This window comes from Mus caroli, chromosome 14, assembly GCF_900094665.2.
Source record: "Mus caroli chromosome 14, CAROLI_EIJ_v1.1, whole genome shotgun sequence".
Lineage (NCBI taxonomy): Eukaryota > Metazoa > Chordata > Mammalia > Rodentia > Muridae > Mus > Mus caroli.
Genome location: NC_034583.1, coordinates 68,475,071 through 68,496,445, shown reverse-complemented (window position 1 = coordinate 68,496,445; position 21,375 = coordinate 68,475,071). Strand labels below are relative to the sequence as shown.

Sequence of the window (21,375 nt, the reverse complement as noted above, 5' to 3'; positions counted from 1 at the left end):
GGAAAGAGGGCCTGCTTCCTGAAGTGTGACCGTGGCTTGCAGGCTGTGACTGCCATCCTGATCTTTGGGGAAATGGACAGATTATCATGCTGGCAAGCCCCATCCCTGCACCCCTTGTTGGGACATATGGACAACCCCAGGAGCTTCACACAGCAGCTGTTGTATTGGCTTTCCAAGTGCAGGAACCTGAGCGATGACTGCAGTGACATTTTCCTGGCTGGCTCTGACCTCCAAATCTCACTGATTAGTCTAGCACACACTGTGAACAACAACCAGTTAGGACTCAGAGCCAGGGCTCAAAAAATTACTTTAAAATGGCAAGAGATGTTTAAGACATAATCTCTATGACCTGGCCATTGATCACTTCCCAATATGTTATCCCGTGTATGTGTGTGTATACACTGTATGTATGTGTGTGCGTGTATATATATATGTGTGTGTATGTAAACATACACTGTATGTATGTATATGTGCACATGTGTGTGTATACATACTGTATGTATGGTGTGTTATATACTGTATTATGTGTGTATATATATGTGGGGGGGGTTGAGGAGTGGGGGGTGTATATATATGTGTGGGGGGGGTTGAGGAGTGGGGGGGTGTATATATTTTCCTGGTTGGCTTGTCTTTTGAGGTAGTCACCCTTAATAATGAAAACATATTTGTAGGAAATTCATGGTCCTGGTTTAAGACAGCAACCAATATGAATTGAAGGAATTCAGAAGGCAGTCAGTTCACCTTATTGTTCAGTTTTCCACCACTTTAACAGCTTTCTCTGGTTTAAACAAAAGCAATCTTTTTTTTTTTTTTCACCCAGAAAGTATTGTTTGGGTTTGTGTATTTAAAGGAGTAATTAAAGGATACCCATGTGCAATGGTGATAATTTATGCTCTATTATTTTAAGTTTACTCAAAGACCCCATTGCTTGGAGAACATTATTCACCAACTGATGTGTTTAGACACACATCCGTCAATGATTTTTTTTTTAATTCTATTTCCCCTACTTTCCGTACTTGGGTTTTTCTCTTTCTGTAGTATTTCTCACGGCACATGCTCTGTTTTCTTAATCCCCAGATCACAGCTGTCCCCTTTCCAATGACAGCTGAAAATTCTACAAAGTCCATAGGGCTTTGGAAAGAGTGGGCCAGATTGTGGTCTGATATTCTTCAACAAAAGTGCAGCGTATCATTCCTGAAGCTATGTAGCCCCAACTCAGGACTCATGCATTCCAATAGCAATCACTTCTACTTCGTGTGTGTGTGTGTGTGTGTGTGTGTGTGTGTGTGTGTATGAGAGAGAGAGAGAGAGAGACAGAGACAGAGAGAGAGAGAGAAAGAGAGAGACTGTGTATGTGTGTTTCTGAATGCAGGTGTATGTGCACATACGCATTTGTGAACATGGAGGCCAGAGGTCTATTTTTCTTACTGTTTTTCAGGCACTGTTCACCATGCTTTTGAAGACAGGACCTAGCCAACTAGGCTAGGCTGGTGAGAAGTGAGCCCCTGGGCTGCACCTCTCTGCCTCCCCAGGGCTGGACTTCTAAGTATAATCCTAGCATACATTCAGCTTTTGCAAGGAGGTTCTGGGGACTGAATTCAGGTCGTCAGGCTTGCCTGGTAAGCATTCACAGATGGAGCCATCAGTCAATTCTGAAACCTGACCAGTATAATCCAGAGATGGAAACAATACAGTTTGCATTGATGAAGATCTTGGAAACGAACCAAAAGCAAGCTCATGGCTTTGTCCAGCTTTCAACATAAAATATTTCTAAATGTAAACATGTTGTTACAGTCAACGAGAATTTGAACACATAAAATGGACGCGCACAACCACACACTCATATTCATAAACCACTTTATAAACCTCCCAATTCTTGCCCTGCATTTCCTATCCTCAGGGTGATTCTCTACAGATTTTGTTAGCGTGACTTTCCTCCAGGGTCTAGATGTCCCAAGAGTCTCCGCTGCTTTCCTTTGCTATGCCCATAACTTTTCCTGGTCCTCTGTTCTCCTCCATCACACTTTTCAACCAGTGGCCATCTTACACACCCTGCAAGACGCGCACATCCCCATCCTCTCTGCGGCATGTGCCCATTACCTGCTGCATGCCTTGCATGGTTTGCTGCAGGAACTGTAGCTGTTGGTCCTTGGTGAGGTTTTCTTCTGTTCGGAAGAGCTGTTCCTTCTCTTGCTTCAGCAGCTCCACCTCGTTCCTGTAGGCATCTAGTTGCCACCGGAGACTGTCATTCTCCTCTTTGAGGGCATAGGCCTGAGCAGCCAGGGCTGAAGGGTAAACACACAGAGTTTGGGGAGTTACCACCCTGTCAAGATTGAGGGGTCCTTTGGTGGGAAAGGAAGTCTCTCCTAAAACTGGATTCACACCAACTCAGAAGTTAAACCCTGATAGCCAAGCCTCAGGGTTCTTTGTTTAACAGTCGGCGTGGAGCACCTTGGGGTTGATTTTGGAAGGATGTTGCCTTTCACATGTTAGATGAAGACTGTGAACAAAAGTGCCAGAATCTCTTGAATCTATTCAATTTGTCCTATCTTAGGTTATGAATGGTACTGCTGGGCACAGGCTCTATCTCCCAGAATTCCTACCTCTTGACCTTTGCCCCCAAACCTGGAAGCCTTCACACAAGCTGATCTGCCATGCTTGGTAAAGAGCATACTCTGAATTCTTAGGAACTGTCACATCTGCCACATGACTGCCCTCTCTCTGGCTCTATGACGGCTCAGTTTCCTGGAAGGCTCCTTGCGGAGAAGCAGCTGTTTCGTGGGTTGAGGCATGCATGCAGCAGAAAGCACTGAAGGCTAATGCATGCAGCAGCCTCCCGGGGGAGAGAGAAGAACTGAGACGCACAATGCTGCTTCTTGCTCTACTGCCGGGACAAATTGCACAAATTGTTTTCTCTAACTGCCATCAGAATGGAAACCTAGCTCCACCTGCTTCACCAACAGATTAAAATTCTTTTATTCCCTACAAGGCTGAGTGGTTTACTCTGCTCCTCCCCCAAACCTGAAAGTCTCAATGTGTTGATGCAGACTTAATTTGTATAGTTTCCCATCTCCTTCTCACTGAGAAATCAAGGCAGTTCACTCAGGGTCTTACGTGCCTTAAAGCTCCAGAAACAACTAAAATCGAGTGATAGGGTGGTTTCAGACAAAGATGGAGGAGAGGAAATCTCTTGCCCTGCTTCCATCTTTACCGTTTGTGGGCTCTGCGATCAATAACAGGGCTTGCTGGGCACTCCCACTGGAAAGGTCTCTGGATCAGGGGCTTCTTCATATAAACTAGTCCACTGAGTCACTCCAGCAAGCCTAGATTAGAGTCTACTGATCCCCATTTCAAGAGATGAAGACCACGGGACACAGGGTAGCAGAGCACAAAAGGAACAGCAAACCCAGCCTCTAGTCAGTTAGTTTAGTTCTAATGGACACTGCTATGTCTGTTTATGTGAGGTCGGCTCTTAACAACTGTTCAAAAACACTGTCTCCCCATACTCTCCATGTCCTGGCTCACTATCTCTCTCCTCTTATGGAAAGGCCATTCTTCACTCTTGAAAGGAAAAGAAAAGTCAATTAGCACTTGAAAGGCATTGCTAGAAATGCCTCCATGGACTTGACTGATGCTACGCAAAAGTATAGCACAGAGCCTTGGTAGTGCCCATGTTTCGTCTGCTGTTTACTGTGATCTAGGGCCAGACTGAGGTCAGCGGGCCACCTGTAGGCTCCACTGCACATCTGATGATCACACAGCTTCGCTGAGACATTCTGAGACCCCAGCCAATTCCCTTGCCAAATAGCAGACATCAAACTATGTTAATAATAGTTTCACAGTTAAGTGTTTTACAGTATTCCACTTTGCAAAAAATGATTATCTATGTACAGTGCACATTGAAATACTAATCAAATAGAACATGCAATTAACCAGCAAACCCCCGGCAGCAAGCCATCAGGGATCAATTAGTCAACAAGCATTTACTGCATACTTCCTTATACCCAAGTCTGTCTGGGGATCTTAGATCACAAAAGAAAACACGGAATATGTCACTTTTTGCAAGTTCTATTGAAATACAATAAAGACTGACACACCTAAAAGGAAACTAATGTATCCAAAGGGAAAAGCGGGAGAAGGATGCAGTGGGTAAAGTAGGTACTCAAGGAATGTTGGTTGAAGCAACTTAGTATCAAGATTCTGACACAGGGACTCCACCCTAGAAGGGTAAGAAAGGAGAATAGACTGAGAGACTAAAATTAGGCTTTGGAAGATGAAAACCCTACATCATGGGAAGTATATCTCAGTCTGGAGCAAGACCATAGGTAAGCAAAGGCCCAGAAGTCACAATTAGAGGGAGATGATAGTGAGAGGCACTTGATTCCTACCCCCTATCCTCCCACCCCCACCCCACCAAGGCCAGTGTCTGCCTTGAAGCAGTGAGCAAGAGGTGGAACTTAGGAATGTGGGTGAGGCTGAGATAGTTCAGACCCAACATCATGAGAAGATGGATGGCATTTGGTGTTGTTGGAGGGTATTTATGCGATTGGTGATTCAGGAAGATCAGTTTGGCGATGGTGCGGGGAATGAACTGGAGGCAGAAGGGAAGGAACAAGGGGGAATCTGCTTTGGTGTATACGGCTGTGCAAAGCTAAGAAGCAGGCGTCTGGATGCTTTTCATGGACTTATACAGTCAGACAGGACCCGGGGCTCACCTAGGAGCACGGGTTGCTGCTTTCTAACGCTGTGCAGCCCAACCTCACATCTTGCTGGTACCCTGAGGCACTGGCTCCTGAGAAGTGAACTCACTGCTCCACGAGGAGATGTCTGTGGGGTATCACTGGCAAGAGGGATGTTCTAACAGGGCAAAATCACCGACGATGCAAACGACAGGAAAAGTGTTGGCACCGCACAAGTACGTTGCTGCATTTAGTGACATTCAAAGACACTTAAGTCATTTCCTTAGGAAGCTCCATTTGGCCCCCCCTTTTCAATTCAGAGTGGCATTTTTATTATCATAACTGATAGCAGGTGTTTGTGAAGAAATCGATTAGTATGTGGGGATGAAAATTACATTTTCCAAATGAATTGCACAGTCTGCGAGATACGTTGAAATCCGAGTAGTGAGACGCAAGCAGCTATAAAGCATGCGGCAGCAGCATTATTTAAATAAACCATCTGAATATAAATACATGCAGGGAAGGAGCCGTCCATTATTTTACAGATTGTCTGATAAGCCTATGGAACAGTCCAGGTGATGGTCTGGGCTGACCCATGTCTACTGTCCCTGACAAGCAGAGTCCAGGGCTGTGTGCACCCCTGGGTCAGGAGTATGCTACCATTTTGTTTATTAAAAAGGGAAAGGAGAGAAAACAGCTGTGATTCTCCCCACCCCTCAAAACCCATACCGTAACCAATCCCATTATTGTCTTTATAAGTAAGGCACATAACTGATTTTTCCACTCCTGATTAAATAATGGCAGGATTAACATTCACAAATCAAATTAAAACAAAACAAAACAAAAAACCAAACTTGGTCATTCCTGTGGTGGCAAAGATAGTTGTTTTCTAAAGGGTGAGAAACTGTGCCTGGACTCCACTTAACTTCAGGCCACCTGTTCCTTGTTTGAAAACATTATGTGGCATCCTACAGTGTCCCCAAGTGTACCCCTCTGTGAGGGTTGCCTGGAAGATGCTGTGCTATATTTCTTGGACTAGAACTCTGAAAAACCAAACCAAACCAAACCAAACCAAACCAAATCCTCATAATGCCTGTCAGGCTTTGGTGTGTTAGAAACCAAGAAACTTAAAAGGTCAACTCATTTTTCTTCTTTTTTGCTTTAATTTTTTTTCTGGGTCACTGTACTAAAAATTAAACAGTCTTGATAAATGTGTCACCAGGCTTCTACAGTGAAATTTACTCTTAAGAGACTGTGCAAGAAAGCCACTATTCAAATAAGTGTAAGGGTTAAAATGAATGACTGTCTACCACACCATAGGGTGTGCTGTGTTCCAATAAATCTGAAATATTTAAGGAGTGCCATCCACGTGGACTGCCAGATTTCAGTGATAAAAGGAATTCAACATTTGTAAGCTGTAAGGAACACAACTGAACCTACTGTTGGCAATTTTTTAAAGCACCACTGAGTCTAGTGATGCCTGTAGTTAGTTCTCTAACCTACTATTTCCTGAGAAATCAAGGCAAGGAGCCAGGCCATATCCAATACAAGAAGGGTAAGGCTGAGACACTTACGTCCCCACACTTGCTGTAGACTTTAGAGAATTCTGGATACTGGAGTTGTCTAAAGCGAAAGAACAGTTACAAACATTGGGAGGTTCCTGCTAAGCAAAAAATCTGTTGCATTTGGAAAATTAGCATTGAACTAGCAGAACTTCTGAAATGACAGTGGAATGTGAAATTTGATCCAGAGATTAAAGTTGCATCGCTGAGGAAAACAGGTTTAAAGGTGTTATGTAGCAACTCATTGTATCCTTTATGGAATCCTCTATAAGCTATTATTTTTCTATATTAATTATGGTCAAAGTGACCTCCTCCTCCATTGCCTGTATTACTTACTGGGTTTCCATGGGAACCGATAATGGCATGCTTAACTTCTTTAAGTAAATAATCTGGTGGAAGCCTTGAAATCTCTCTCTTACCAGTCTGAGCCAGCCTCAGAAAAATAATTAGCAATATATGAAAAATGTAAGTTATTTTGGGTTATGTCCCAGTAAGCTGACAGTGTGTTAATATCTTTTTCATGCTCAGGCAAGATGTAACTAAATAATAAAATGCTTTAACATATTGTTGCTAGCAATAGCTGCACTTCTTCGGGACTGTTCATCTTGGTGTCTTTGGGGAATGCTGTGTTTAACATTCTTTCTCTGCTTTGCCAGTTGTGTTCCTGAACACTGGGAGGATATAGCTAAACTGCATTTCTTTCCCATGAACAAAGAAAGCCCTTTCCTAAGGATTTCACTGGCTGCTGTCCAGGTAGGTAATTGTCCTTCTATACAAGGAGGCAGGGGTAGGCAGAAGGCCTGGGAGATAATCCTATAATATCCCAGAGCCCTCTGGGGCTCCTCTCTTTGTCACAACTTCGCTGCCTGATGTCTTAAGAAAGGGCTGAAGCTATGATCCAGTGACCTGGGGATTCTTTCTCAGGTCTATCTGCTTCTCTGTATAAATCTCCTTGTCGGGGAGCCAAGGTGTCCATTGGCTGGTCTGTGGTAGAGACCACCATGCTGCGCAGCGAACCCAAACCCATGCTTCTCCTTTCATAGTGTAGTGTTGTTCCCAAGGTGACCGCTCTAGGAGGTGCGTGAGACTGGTTCTTACCAGCAGAATGCAAGCCAGGATCCACCGGGTCTCCTGCACAGTCTTCAATGTCTGCCTCTGAAAGTGAATAGGCTGTTCTGTGACCAAAAATCAACTTTTTGTTCTAGGTGTTAGATCAGGGAAATTGGAAAACTTATATGGCCTCCAGTGATATCCTAATCTGGTGTTCTTCCAATCTTAGTTCCTATTAGAATCTCCCTGTAGACGGGCACACCTGTTTCTGGGCCCTCTCCCAGGTTTGTAGTTTCAGGGCTGAAGGCGGAGCACCCCAGGGTACCAGGTGGTGCTGACACATTGGTGCTAACACCACATATGGAAACACCACTCATCCCTGTCCCCCATTTCCCGAGCTATCCTGGGTGACTGTTTGGGCAGCTCCTTTTGAAGGAATCACGTGCCTGGCGGGCCACGCTGGTTTGATTCCTTGGTTTATTCCCTATGTCCCCAGCCTCTCGTCTCACACCTGTGAGAGCTCATCCTTATCCAACACTCTCAGCAGCTCTCTAGGGCTTAGGGGAAGCCTGTACAAAAGCTATAGTCACCATTTTGTCTGCCTGCCCACTAAAAGCAGTAAATGCAATTTTCAGGACTGGGGCTGTGGCTCCGTGGTAGCACACTTGCCTTCTACCCATGAGGCCCTGTGTTCAGGACTGCCAATGCCCCCACCATGACAATACCAGAAGAAAACAAACACCCAAATCCAAACCCCCAAACCAAACCCTGTCCTCTACGCTGTCTTTGCCTCCTTTCACCCTCGAAAGACTGTGGTACAGGAGGGATGATTCTCAAGAATCTATTTTAGTGGTGTTGGAACCAGGTTTCAGTGACCCAGAGGTGGCACAGCTGGTTAAAAGTACAGTGTGGCCCTACAGGTGGCAAAGAGCCAGCTACACACTGCAGTCTGAAAAAGGTGAAAATGGGTGCTCAGAAGGAATGGCTTGCTTGAAGTGGAGGTAGAGTACTGTAACCCAGCACTTTGGGGGGAGGGGTTGCATCCGCTGCAGAGGTTCAGCTATAAAAACAGAGGGGATAAAGCCTAGTCTAAAATAAACATAGCTTCTCCCTGAGGAAAAATCTGGAGGTGATTCACGCAGAAATGAATCTCATACCTCTGCAATCCAGAGACCTGACGGGAACTGCATGGGGACCCGCTTTATGCCCCCTGTCCTCTAGGAGGGCACTGGGGATGCTCACTGGGCTCTGGGCTCATGGAGCCTTATTGTTAATGTGACTTCCTTAATTGCGTCATCTCCAGAGATCAATGCTAAATCTGGGCTCCTTAAAGAACCCAAAGGTGATAAACACTGGGTATCCATGGGAACTCACCCATCTTCTGTCTTTGTGTCTATGTCTCTCCCGTCAGAAAAGAAGTGACCTCTTCCTGAGGCTCTGACCTCCCAAAGATCTGTCCCCCTGGTTTACTGTTAGTGGCTGATGAGGCTAAGAGACAATCATTTCGATGAAGGCCTGGGCTCTGGGGCTGTTCCCTGCCCATGCCTCTCGGTGGCCAGGCACAGACCCAGGGGTGGGGGGTGGGGGGGATAGTGGGATATCTGAAAAAAACCGGTCTTTTTCTACTGAGCCTCTTACGGAGGCGGCAAAGTACAACAGGTCTGTTTCTCAGTAGCACTTGTATCCCCACTGAAGCACCAATCTTCCTCAAATTGCTCATGGAAATTCCTTATGCTACATTTTTGCAGGATTATTATTATTACGACTTAGCATTGACATAACATTTTATGTTTGCAGTGAGTATTATCGTCTGCACATTAGCTATTATTAGGGAGAGCTAAACAGACGCACAAGGCAGTGTCTATTTCCGTCTTTGTGTGAGGCCTGTGGAATAAGGGTAATTTGAGGAGTGCAGGTAAACCAGAGCCTGATATTACAATGGCTTAAATGTGAGTCTAGAGGTGCAAGCGGCAGCAGGTGACTCAGAAAAAAAAAAAAAAAAAGTCTTGTGTGGCTCCCCATCCTAGGTCTTCCAAATGGAGAGGTCTGCATCCATCAGGGGCAGGTCTGTGGGGTGTGGCTGGGCTCCTGACACTGTTGAGACTCAGGTCCGGTTTTACATTTCCAATTACCCTATTATCCTGTGCTACCTCTCTTGGCCCACCCCCTTTTTCCTCAGAGGAGCAGAAGCAAAAGAAAGAGGTGTTCCGGGTGCTGACTTCCCAGAGCCAGAAAAGTCTGTGGTCCACAATGCTAAAGGATGCACTGACTGGTCTGAGCAAACTTTGGAGTCCTCAGGGCAAGAGAAGCACAGCCAAGTGCCACTCTAGGCTGTGGCAGGGCTGGCCAAGGGAGCAGGCTCTTACCACAGCGGTCCTGACCTCAGAGGCTCACAGAAAGGAGAGTCTGAGCAGTGAGTGAACAAGGCTCTCTCCACAATGGGTGGTGGTCAGTGGAGGGGAAAGAAAGGCCTTTGCTCCAGGGAGAGCTGGAGAGAAAGTGGAAGTGACTTAGGGGCAGACAGTGCATCCTAGAAACGGGTTTAATAAGGACTCAGTGGACTGTGGGAGTGGGTGCCTAGGTGGATGGGTGAGGCTGGGGGAGGAAGGGATAGGCCTTCCCAAGTCTGTGGACATGCAAGCAGCCACTCCTACAGTCCACAACTGCCTCCCCTAGCAAATGATGGCTGACTTTTCTTTAGGAATCTTCCCCAGTAAAAGGCATTATTTTCCTTTTCCTGATGCATGCTCTACCTTGTGTGCGCTCACACACACACACACACACACACACACACACACGGTACCATTTTCCTAAGAAGCACAGCCGTCCACCAATCCTCTATGCCTCTTCTTGAGCTCTGCTTTAAAAACTGATCCCTGGCTCTGCCCAGCCCAGCTGTACCTACTTTGAGAAAGATTACATGCAATCTCATCCCCACTTGGTTCTGAGCAGCCTCTTACTCCGCCCCCCCCCGTAACCCCCCCCCCCACACACACACCTCCCCTCCCACTGTAAGAACTGTCACCTCGGTGTAACAGGGTCTGGAGGCAGATGTCTAATGCGACCTATAAAATGTTCTGCCAGTCTTGTTGTTCATTAGTTTGGGGCACCTGATTTCTGTTAGTCCCTCCTAATGGCATCTCTGTCAGCGAGAGCTCCCTGTCTCAGCTTCAGCCACTGGCCATGGCCTTCAAGGCATCTCTGCCCTCTGTGCTATGCTCCCTTGTTTCCTTAATTTCTTTCCTAGTCTACTCTGGATGCTACCATTTTCTCTCCTGCAACGCATCGACTGAGTGATGTTAAGAGTCCTCCAGGCTAAGTCTCCATTCTTCTGATCCCTGCGCCCTATCTTGCAATACTTTTCTTAATAGCTATCTTTCCCACCATGGCTGGCTTCTGGTTTTCACTCTGAGGAGGTCAGATTGAACTTCTAGAACTAAGCGCCGTTGAACCCTGGCCGTTGGCCTGGTCAGTGCCATGGGAGAGGAGGTCCCTCACATGGGCAACCTCTTCCCAGACTGTTCACAGGCAGCAAGAATCTCCCTATAAAAGCATGACATACTTGCTCTCCTCTCTGATTACCAACACAGGGGGACAGTCTTAGCTGTTCTAGAACAGAGGAGACATAAGAACTGTGGCCCTGGCCTGTACCAGGTCTTTCTGTACCCACCCATTTCAAGTGGCCTTTCCTGCACCGATTGGTGCAGACTGTGAATGTGCCTGATGCGGGCAGTTCGTTACCCGGACCTTGCAAACTAGACCGACACCACTTCCTCCATTCTCTTGCCTTTAACCAACCACTTCCTGTACGTCACACATTTTGATCTTTGACTATGGTGTTACTTTCTCTCTCATATCCTGTTACCTTGTCTTGTCTTGGTCTTTCGCTTCCCACCTACCACAAAGAACTATTGGCCCTCGTGTTAAAATCCCTGTCCATCCTTTGTACCTCAGAATCCCCTGTGTAGTGGTTTGATAACAGGACTGGACATTAACATGCCCAGAGCATGGCTATGTGTACCAGGTTCCCCAGGTGATCCTGTGTGTAGCCCAGACTAGGTTATTCATTTATACCTCCTGTTAATAATTTCTGCTATTACAGTGCAAGGTATTTTCAACTTGCCATAAATCCTTTTATTGAATCTTTCCCCATAATATTATTTAGAATAAAAAGAAGAGGAGGGGGAGGAGGAGGAGGGGGAGGAGGAAGAAGAGGGGGAGGAGGAAGAAGAGGGGGAGGAGGAGGAGGAAGAAGAAGAGGGGGAAGAGGAGGAGGAGGAGGAAGAGGAAACTAAGAGCAAGCTCATGCTGCCTTTAAGAAATCTCACGGCTGGAGAAGGGACAAGCTATCCCAGAGACAATGCTAAGTTACACCCAGGAGTCTGACTTGCTCTGGCCTCCATGCTGGTCTGCACTCCGCTGGGGACACCAGTTCTTGGTCTCGCGTGTTCCTTTCTCAGCTGTTCTAAAGCCTTTGTCACCTGAACAACAAACATTCTCTTCCAAACAGCCTCCAGGTGAGTCCGACCCTCCTCAAGCTCACAGAGTGCAGAGTCTGTGCAGAAGGTCGGGGGAGGACTGTTAGAACGCTGGGTGTTTCTAAGTTCAGTCTTCTAAGAACACTGCTTTCTAGTGGAGCTCCCGAGAAACCTGGCTTGGACAGCTCCATCTTCTCCGAGTCCTTTGGCCAGGAGGAGCAGCGTGCAGTTTATAAACTGTCTGCATGGCCACTTTAGCTGCCTTTCTTCCATTGAACAGAGAAGTCCAGGCATTAAAACCCTTTTCCTATCCAGTATGATAACAACCTTCCCTGAATCCTCACCCCGAATCTTCACCCAGACAGGTGGTTTTTTTTTTTTTTTTTTTGTCTTTTGCGCGTTAAAGTGATTTGTTTTGAGTTGCTGATGGGTATAATTTTTCAGATACTAATGTTCCACTCTCCCCACAAAGGCCCTTGTGAGTGCTGAATCCCCAGTTCAGAACAATTCATCACACACTAAATGCTTTTAAAGTGTGCTGCCTTTTTTTTTTTTTTTTTTTTTTTTTTTTTTTTTTTTTGTCCCTGTCTTTCCTTTGGTGCCACACACACACTCCAATGAAGTCCCCTTGACAGGCTGATAAGCCTAAAAGCCACTCATAAGGAAAAGAGTTTCAAAGAAACTCACCTCCTGGAGCTTTGGGTGTCTCATTTACCCACATACTCATACCCTATTCCCGCGTTAGTTTGGTGTATGGAACTATGAGCTCTCTTAACCATAAAAGAGCCAGGGAATCCCACTGATACAGAAATCTTCAGTACAGCCTACATTGCATATTAGAAGCAAGTTGGTAAATTCTTCTGACAAATGGAGAATCTCCAGATACTTAAAAGTTACACTCATATAAGAATTTAGCCTTCTCATTGCGTCCTGTATTTCTTGGATGTTTTGAGTTAGGATCTTTTTGCATTTTACATTTTCCTTGATTGTTGTGCCGATGTTCTCTATGGAATCTTCTGCACCTGNGTTACATGGCAGGGGCTGAAAGAAAGAGTCTAATTTAAATGTTAATTTCTATTTGAAAAGCCCAAGGACCTAGCAACTTTCACCCCCCCCCCCCCGCAGAAAAAAATTTAAAAAAATCAACTATAGATGTATTTTTCATCTGTGGTAATTTTACCTCTCATTTCAACCTCGCTGTTCTTTGTCAGCTTCGTCCTTTACCTTCCTGTTAGCTCAGGATTTAAGGACCTGAAAGGACAGCTCATTCATTCGACCCCATGGAGTTAGATATGGAGCCTCTGATACACAGTTAGGAAAGCGGAATGCCACAGAAAAGAGGGGAAGTAGTCTGGGGGACTGCCTCGTACTTCTGAGGAGCAGTGGATGTGAGAGAAATGCCATCGTTCTCTGTACACCACGCCTAAACTGCCGTCCCTGTCGCTACTGGAGGCCAGGTGACATGGACTCTGTGAAGGAGAGAGGCACTGGTGGGTCAGAGATGGAGAAGGGGGAGGGGCAGGACAAAAGCTCAGGAGGTAAAAAAAGGGCTTGCCTTGTGAACATGAGGCCCTTGAGTTTTCATCTCTGAGAACCTATGTTAAAACAAGCAAACAGAGGTATTTCACTGCATGCCTGTGACCCCTACACTGGGAGAGACATAGACGGTTGAATCCTTGAACCTCTCTGGCTGGTCAACCAGCCCGGCATACTGGGTGAGTTTTATGCCAGTTGGAGGGTGGAGGTGAGGGGCAAACAAATCAAGACGGATGATGCCTGAGGACCGACCGCCAAGGTTGTCCTCCGGCCTCCATGTGTACACTTATACAGACAGGGTTGGGGGAGGGGCTTGGGAGCCTGATACCAATTCTCAGACATCAGACTTGGGACAAATCATGAAATGTCCCTGAGATCTCAGGGTCCTTATCTGAAAAAATATAAAAATATTGTGAAGTATATGAAAATCATAGTCTTTGCTTTCATCATCTTTGGCTCAAGATGAAGATTTAAAATGTCCCTCTGAGAGAGAAGAAATTAGTTCTTAGTTGTAGTTTCTTATCTGTCCAATAAGTCCACTGTAAACAATGCTGGGTCACCTGGAGAGAAAAGGGCCCTGTAGTGGGCACAAGGGTAAGAGGCTCTCCCTTCTCAGAAGGGCCTGCCCTATATCAGCTTAAATGCCCACAAAGGTTTCTCTTGGTGTTCACAGAGTTGAGGTGAGCAAACATTTTTCAGACTCTCTCATCTCTCCCCGTTTCTCGGCTGGCTTTTGGTAGTAACTGTGAGTGCACAACAAAGCACAACTGTGTGGACCCGATGCTCTCCTAGGGAAGGGAGGACTGACAACAGGCTGTAAAGATTTTCTAGAATTTATAAGCAATACTTTCACTTCAGGGACCGAGTCTTAATTAGTCTTATAAGACGACGTTAGTAATTTCCCCTTTAATCTGGCACTTCCAGACAAAAGCCCTGGTCCCAGACACACTGTAAGGATTCAGTGAATGTTGTTAAATCTGTCACTGCTTTGTATTGTGACAATGCGTAAGATAATTCACAGAGGCAAGGAGCTGAGGCCAGGGGAAGGCGTGGTTTCCAGAATTACACAAACCATACTAGAAGAATCCGGTATGAAGATAAGATAGAAACTGGTCAGTAAGTCACTAAGACAAGAAAGAAAGCTCATGTCTTGCCCTCCAAAGACTAGGCCAAATAGATCATATTTCACCTCACAACTCATAATTACAGTAACTCAACAAGATCCACTATTGACTTTTTATATTTATTAAACAATTCAGCTTATTATTGGGGGCACAAAGACTCAATATTTGGTCCTTATTAGATTCAGAATATTGGGGAGAGGGGAAACATATTGCTCTCAAGACCTCCTCCAGAGCCAGCCTGCCCTGAGTGTGGGAACTGCAGTAAGATTGATATTGCCACGTGTGTTCTCCCTCAGACTTTTATTTTTAAGATATATTTAGAGGCATATCTCATAAAGAAAAACCCTGGGAGCAGGGAGACAGGGAGAGGCACTTCAATAAGCCCTGAAATTAGATGTTGAATCAATACACTGATGGCCTTGTGGGCTCTCCCGGGCCCTGGGGGCGGGGAAAAAATGGGGACGCTGATGAGAAAGCAAAGGCACCCGAAGAGGATGAGGATGGCAGCTCAGGTCCGCCATTGAGTGTGCGCGCATGCTCAGAGCTCAGAGTAGCCTTCTTTCTCCCGTTATCGCTCCTGAGACTAAGCAGACAGAGAACACTGGCGGTGACTCTGTGTGTGTGTGTGTGTGTGTGTGTGTGTGTGTGTGGTTCATCCACCCCTAGCGTTTCTTCAAATCATTTCTTCTTTCTGCCTATACCCAGATAGCAGACTCTCCAAGGAAATATCACTCAAGCAGACGAGGGATGGTGACAACTTCCTGAACAGTTATTTTTGTTAGAATGGACTTAAAAACAGTTTGCTGGGTCCAGACCTGAGCCTGACACCTGGCTAACTTTTTTGTGATTCTTAATGCAAAAGTCAGTGTTCATCACGGTATTATTAATGTAACACGCATGCCTCTCATAGTCATTTTTGGAGTACACAAAGAGGAAAGAACAAAAATCATTTATAAAGAAAAATTGTAATCTTTTACAGATACTAAATATTTTCACCCATTTCCCTATAGATCTCCTCATAGCATATAAATTGTGAACATAACGCATATGTAAGCACGTATTTGGAGTTGTTCACATGTGCCATTTTGTAAGTGTTTTTATCACTTGCCAACTATTCTGAGAACTTTCTATTGTGCCATTTAAAATCTCTCAGTCATGATTCTTTTCCCAAGTCTGATCTGATATAGCATTAAACAATAGTCTAGTATAGTGTATATAATAATATAATGAGATATTTAAAATTCTTAAAGTAATTCTGGGCAATGGGAATGTATACAACTGCCTTAAGCTGTGCAGACTCAAGGTGCCCCAGCTGGAAATCCAGGGTTTCGGGACACAGACCCTGGAGACCCAGGAGAGACTCACTGTGGGACTTATAATGTCCTGCTGGATGCACTGTGGTTAACACTCTGCCTTGCAACTGTTGCCTTAGATCTGTTTCTTTCTACTTCTCTGCGAATGTTTGGAGTTTAAATCAAAAAGTTTTCTTGCTCAAAAAAACTTCTCAGAAGGTTTGACACATTGCATCCTAAGACAGGGCAGCAGCACAGCTGCTGACCCTGAGTCTGTTCCATCCTTAGACGGGGAAGCACAGCTGCTGACCATGAGTCTGTTCCAAGCATCAGAACCACTCAGTGATGTGCAAGGGAAACATCTCAAAGCTATGGAACACTTCATGTCATAACAATGAATAGGCTGCTTTCAACATCAATTGCCAGGGCTTCGAAGTACAAGATAAATATGTGATGGCAAGGGGGATTTCTGAAAAAGGGGAAGAAAATAGTCACTTCTTTCAAGTCCCTTTTTCATTAGTAGGTGGCTACCTGGTCAGGATGATGTCTGGTCCGGGTCTAATAACTGGATGCCACCAACTGTACTTAGATGAACAATGGAACCTAAAAGCAGAAGGGGATGAGGGCACTGATGCCCGTCAGCACATCCCAGTGCTAAGATGTTAGTAACTGTACGTTCTAATGTGGTGTCATATTGATTCCTTTGGCCAATGTCCCACTTTTATTGACAGCCTGGAAGCCACACTTTTAAGATTTTAGATGGAGAGACACAGAAGAAAATCAATGGATATGAACTTTTCATTAGTAACTGGCCTACATAGCTATAGCTTCTCAGCCACATTCACATTGAATGGGTCTGAACCATGGTCTTGGGAAGGTTGTTCCAGGAATCAGCCCTCAAGAACCTCCAGGTGTTTACTGTGACCAAAGACTCATGGTAGCCTCGCCTCCCAATGATTCAGGAGAAGCAGCTCATAAGCCAATGCGGAACATATACTTGCTCTGTATTTTTTATGTCATTAACATATATGAAGGTTTTCAAAAGAACTGTTATATAAGCAGGCCTGTCTAAAACCCAAATAATGTAAAATTGAATCTACTGGGATTTACAAACTACAATATACAGTTGTGCTACATAGAAGGACAAAAAAAAAAATTAGAAATCTTTTTCATAGCACTGTAACAACTGTATTTTCATCCTTAGCCACTTGCCTTCCTTATAGGACTATATTTTGTTTTTGAACAATATATAGTGAACAATAGCTTTGTGTTTAAACCCTGCTAGATGCTCTTAAGGTGAGGGTGGTGAGCTAACGTGCTGACAGCATCTTCTTTGAGCATCTCCTAAAATCCCAGGTGAGGGAGCCCTTGCTGGCACAGCTAAGAACTGGTTCCCATTTCACAATCAGGCTTTCCCACTTACTGCTTACAGAGTAAAGGCTGAGATCTGTGACTAATTTGAGGGAATCTACAAACTCACCAAGACTCTGTCATCTAACCCCTTCCAGAGTTATTCTGATAGTTTTTCCCAGAAGTTGTGAAGACTACCCTTAAACTCCAAAGACACTCTGTGTTAATTTTGCCCAAACTGGAGCTGAAAACATATTTTAACATCCTGTCAGAAGGAGATACTAAGAGTCGATAAAATGACACTCCAGTAGATGTAAATTTAGACTGCTGTTACAAGCCCCTGCCTGGCTCCAGGAGGTGTTAGGTTGCTATAGTATTTTCCATAGCAACTTTGCATCTTATTACATAAATATTCCCTCGGTGTCCTCAGAGCCTGCTAAGGAAGTGGATGAAGTCTCTCTCATGTGACAGTTCTGAGCCTTGCTTAACACTATGAGGTACCCCCAAATCACAGTAAGCCATAATGAAGATGATGGTGTTCTGGGAGGTTGAGGAGCATTGGGGTTCTGCGGGCTGTATGCAGGGGGTGAGGCTGAGACCTTGTCTGAATTCTACGGAGTCAAGCATCCTTGCTCTCCATTTCAGACAACCATTTAACTCTCCCCATTCCTTTCTTTTGCCTGGCAGCTGCCCAGTAGCTGAAGCCTTTCCTCAGGCTTAAAAGGTCTCACTGCATTGAGCAGGGAGCCAGAGTCACACAGAGAGGCACAGAGCTCCCAGTGTGCTTTGTAAGTACATGTGGGGGTTCCAGGCTGAAGGACACATGGGGAGCCATGTGGGGGCGCCTACCTTGCTCCACACAGATCACAGGTGTGGTTGTTAGGACCTAACAAGGGCTCCACTGAGTTTTAAGAAAGGTCAGCAAAATAGGGGAGTCCTGGGGATGCTTGGGTCTCCTGGACACAAGGCAATTTCAAAAGCACAGGGCAATTTTATTCACAGGGAAGGACTCTATTATAGAAAGTTTGCTCATTATGAAAGAAGTCAGGAGCCAACGGTGGCATCGCCAGGTGCCACGTAACAGTAAGGGCATAAATTTCCAGTAAGATCAGGAATTTACAACCCAGATACATAGGGTCCATTTGCGCAGGAGAAAGGCTTCCATTAGAAAAAGGCTCCCCAGCGACAGGATCCAGATAATAACACCTGTCTCCAAGTATTTAAAAGGTAAATCAATTTTCAAGGAGAAATGGTTTTTGTATTTGTAAAGAAGCCTGTCCATTGTGGGTGGGAATTGTAACTGTACATAAAATCAGGAAACCAAAAAAAAAAAAAAAAAATCGACCTAAAATAAGCCTTTATTTGATGTTCCTTGGTAAGATGTTCACGGTTTATAAAAACAAAACAAAACAAAACAAAACAAAACAAAAACTATTATTCCCTTGTTGAACCTAGGTTCCTGGAGGATGCTAAGATGAGGCCTGGAAGCAGGTGCTTATCTTTGGTTCAAGGGTCCTTCCTACACAGGTGTCACTAGTCTCTCAGGAGGTATCCCAGGCCGACAGGATATGGGAAAACAGCTGGTCCTTGTCCTTCTAGGCCTCTGCTCCATGATGCCCCTGCCTTGTGGAGCATGGGCCCCGGCATGTCCTTACCAACTGAGTCCTTCCACCTCCCACAGCAGACAGCTCTTGCTCTTTTGCTGGGCTCTAAACCCCTGTGGTCAGCTGACTGAGAACACAGTCTAGGCCTTCTTCTCAAAAGAGAGCCTCAGGCAAGCTCCCTGCAACACCATCCTAGGTCGGCTGCAAGACTCTGGATTGGCATTCAGCCACCACCCTGTGCCTGGCTGGTGTGGGGCCTACACTGAGGCTCTTCTCAGGCTTGTGACTTCACTAGGGACTTCCTGTGGGGCATCCTCACTATGGGGCATTCAGAAGGAAACCATGGGGAAGGGGGGGATTCAGTATCAGAAATCCAGAGACAGTCTTGGAACTCAGAGAAATTAAGGGGGGAGCCAAAATCCTCAACCTTTATATTTTTAAACATGAAGTATCTTGCTATGGATAAAAGTATTCAGATCAAATACTGCTATCCAATTAAAATCGAGTCACTAATTTCACTTGGCCGCTGGAAATCACTGTTCACCTTCTTAGTGAAATTAAAAGTGACGATAATATAACAAAAATGGTACTGTAAAGTTCTATGGAAGATTGACAAGCCAGAGAAAAATTCATCGTTCAAAAAGTATTTGTGGATAAAAGTGCTCAGTGGGTAAAAATACTTACCGGACAAGCCTGAAATCTGATTTTGGGTCCTGAAAACCCATATGAAACAGAAATGGTTAGGAGGGAAAGGGCTACAAGTGGCCATTCCTATCAGCAATCCTAGTGATGCTAAGACAAGGTGGGAGGTGAGGGTAAAAGATGCGCCTGGAAGGTGGGGGCGCAGCTAGTCTAGAATATACAGCATGATGAGACAAACGAGGCGGAGGTCATCTCCTGATGTATAAACTTACACTGTGGCACATGCATGCTCTCAGATACACACACACATACACACTCATATCACATGTACATACACACACACATACATACACACAGGTACACACACATGTACATACACACATGTACACATTCACACATATGTACACATACATACACATATATACGCACATGCATGTGCATACATATATACACACACATACATACACACATACACGCACACACACATACACATACATGCACATATACATTCATATGCATGCATGTACACATACAGACACACACATACACATGTACACGCACATGTACATACACATACATGTTCACACATACACATTCACACATATGTACACATACATACACACATGCACGTGCACACTTACATACACACACATGCACACACATACATGCATACATACATACATATACACATATACACATACATACATATACACATACACACACACATACTTATATAAAGAATCCAGACTTTAAATGAGGTTCATTTAGAATCCAAAAGCATTTGTTATAAACCGTAGAATGGTTTAAAGGTTGTCTATTAAGCAAGGATTTTTTTTTTTCATTTTCTGAAATTTATGTTCGCTGAACCCACAGGAAATATTGGTGGACGGTGATGTTCAGTTTGGACGATACTACACTTAGCTTCCTGGCTTTAGGACATACCTGTTTTGGGGGCCTAGTATAGTTAGCAGGCCTGCTTTATTTCTTCCACGTTACTCTGGAGGGCAGGGGCATCAGAGGCCTTCAGCGTGCCACTGTGGTAACTAGAGAGATGCCTATTCAGTCAGAGACACTGAGTTTTGCAAAGTTCTAAACATCTGGGCAAAGGGAAGCATCCTCACTGACTATGCATCTTAACACAGGCCTTTTAAATCGAATCAGAGCAGACAGTTTCAGCGCTATCTTCCTTGTGGAAGAAAGTCATCCCGCACCTTAAGGTCAGATGAAGGGGAAGATGTGAGGGAAGGATGCACGTGAAGGTCGCACTGTTTGGAGAAAGGCCGAGGGCCAGGTGCTGGGGAACGGCAGGGACAGTGAGCAGAGGGAGGACTACCAGGTACTTAGGTTATACTGGCATTGTTCAGGAGAGCAAAAGTGCCACGCACCTAACCTGCTCTGGGACTTTTAACTTTGATGATTCTAAGACTTGCTGGGCTCATCCACACCAAGCCATCCAGGCCCGGCTTGCTCCCTTCCTTTTGTACATTGCTGCCCTGCCTGCACTGTCCACCGCAGTGAAGAAGTGGGGAGGACAGAGGCAGGAAAGGGAGGAGGGGAAGGAAAGGCAACTGGGTGTGGCCTTGAAGATTTGGCTTGATTTCAGCAGGAGGCAAACCAAGCCTCGGGACACACTCACACTTCTACCAAAAGCTACCTTTGCAGGCTCCCAGGGAAAAGGCCGACCTTCCACAATGGACACTTCGGTAAGTATGCCATGGTTTTCAGTGTATTAGCAGAATCATCTCCATTGTTGTCACTAGCTTAGCTTTACTCCGACAGATGCCCTTCCCTCTGAAGACTGACCAAGGAGGGAGTGTGAACGGTCTGCCAAGAACTGTACTGTCGTTAAAGCATGAGCAGGGCACTCTAGCCAAAGAAACTCTGTTAATCATTTTACACAGGAAAAAAAAAAAAGTAAAAATAGAACAAAATGGTCTTTACAGCCAGAAAAGCAGAGACAGTAAAATAGTTTGGCTATTGAAAAACAAAACCTGAGGTATCACACAAATATATATATATATATATATATATATATATATATATATACACATACACACA

At 45.0% G+C, this 21,375-nt stretch overlaps 1 protein-coding gene across 19 annotated transcripts in view; it reads right to left on the bottom strand.

Moving 5' to 3' along the window:
* Positions 1–21,375, bottom strand: part of Enox1 (ecto-NOX disulfide-thiol exchanger 1) — a 550,965-nt gene that overhangs the window by 83,039 nt on the left and 446,551 nt on the right. For 17 of the 19 annotated variants that reach the window (XM_021181861.1, XM_029469169.1, XM_029469174.1 and 14 more), the window contains 2 exons: positions 7,340–7,396; positions 2,101–2,285 (listed from right to left, as the gene is read on the bottom strand). In XM_021181861.1, coding sequence (XP_021037520.1) covers positions 2,101–2,285; positions 7,340–7,396 — 242 coding nt within the window. The remainder of the gene's footprint in view (positions 1–2,100; positions 2,286–7,339; positions 7,397–21,375) is intronic. The other 2 variants (XM_021181862.1, XM_029469167.1) reach the window with 1 other exon arrangement.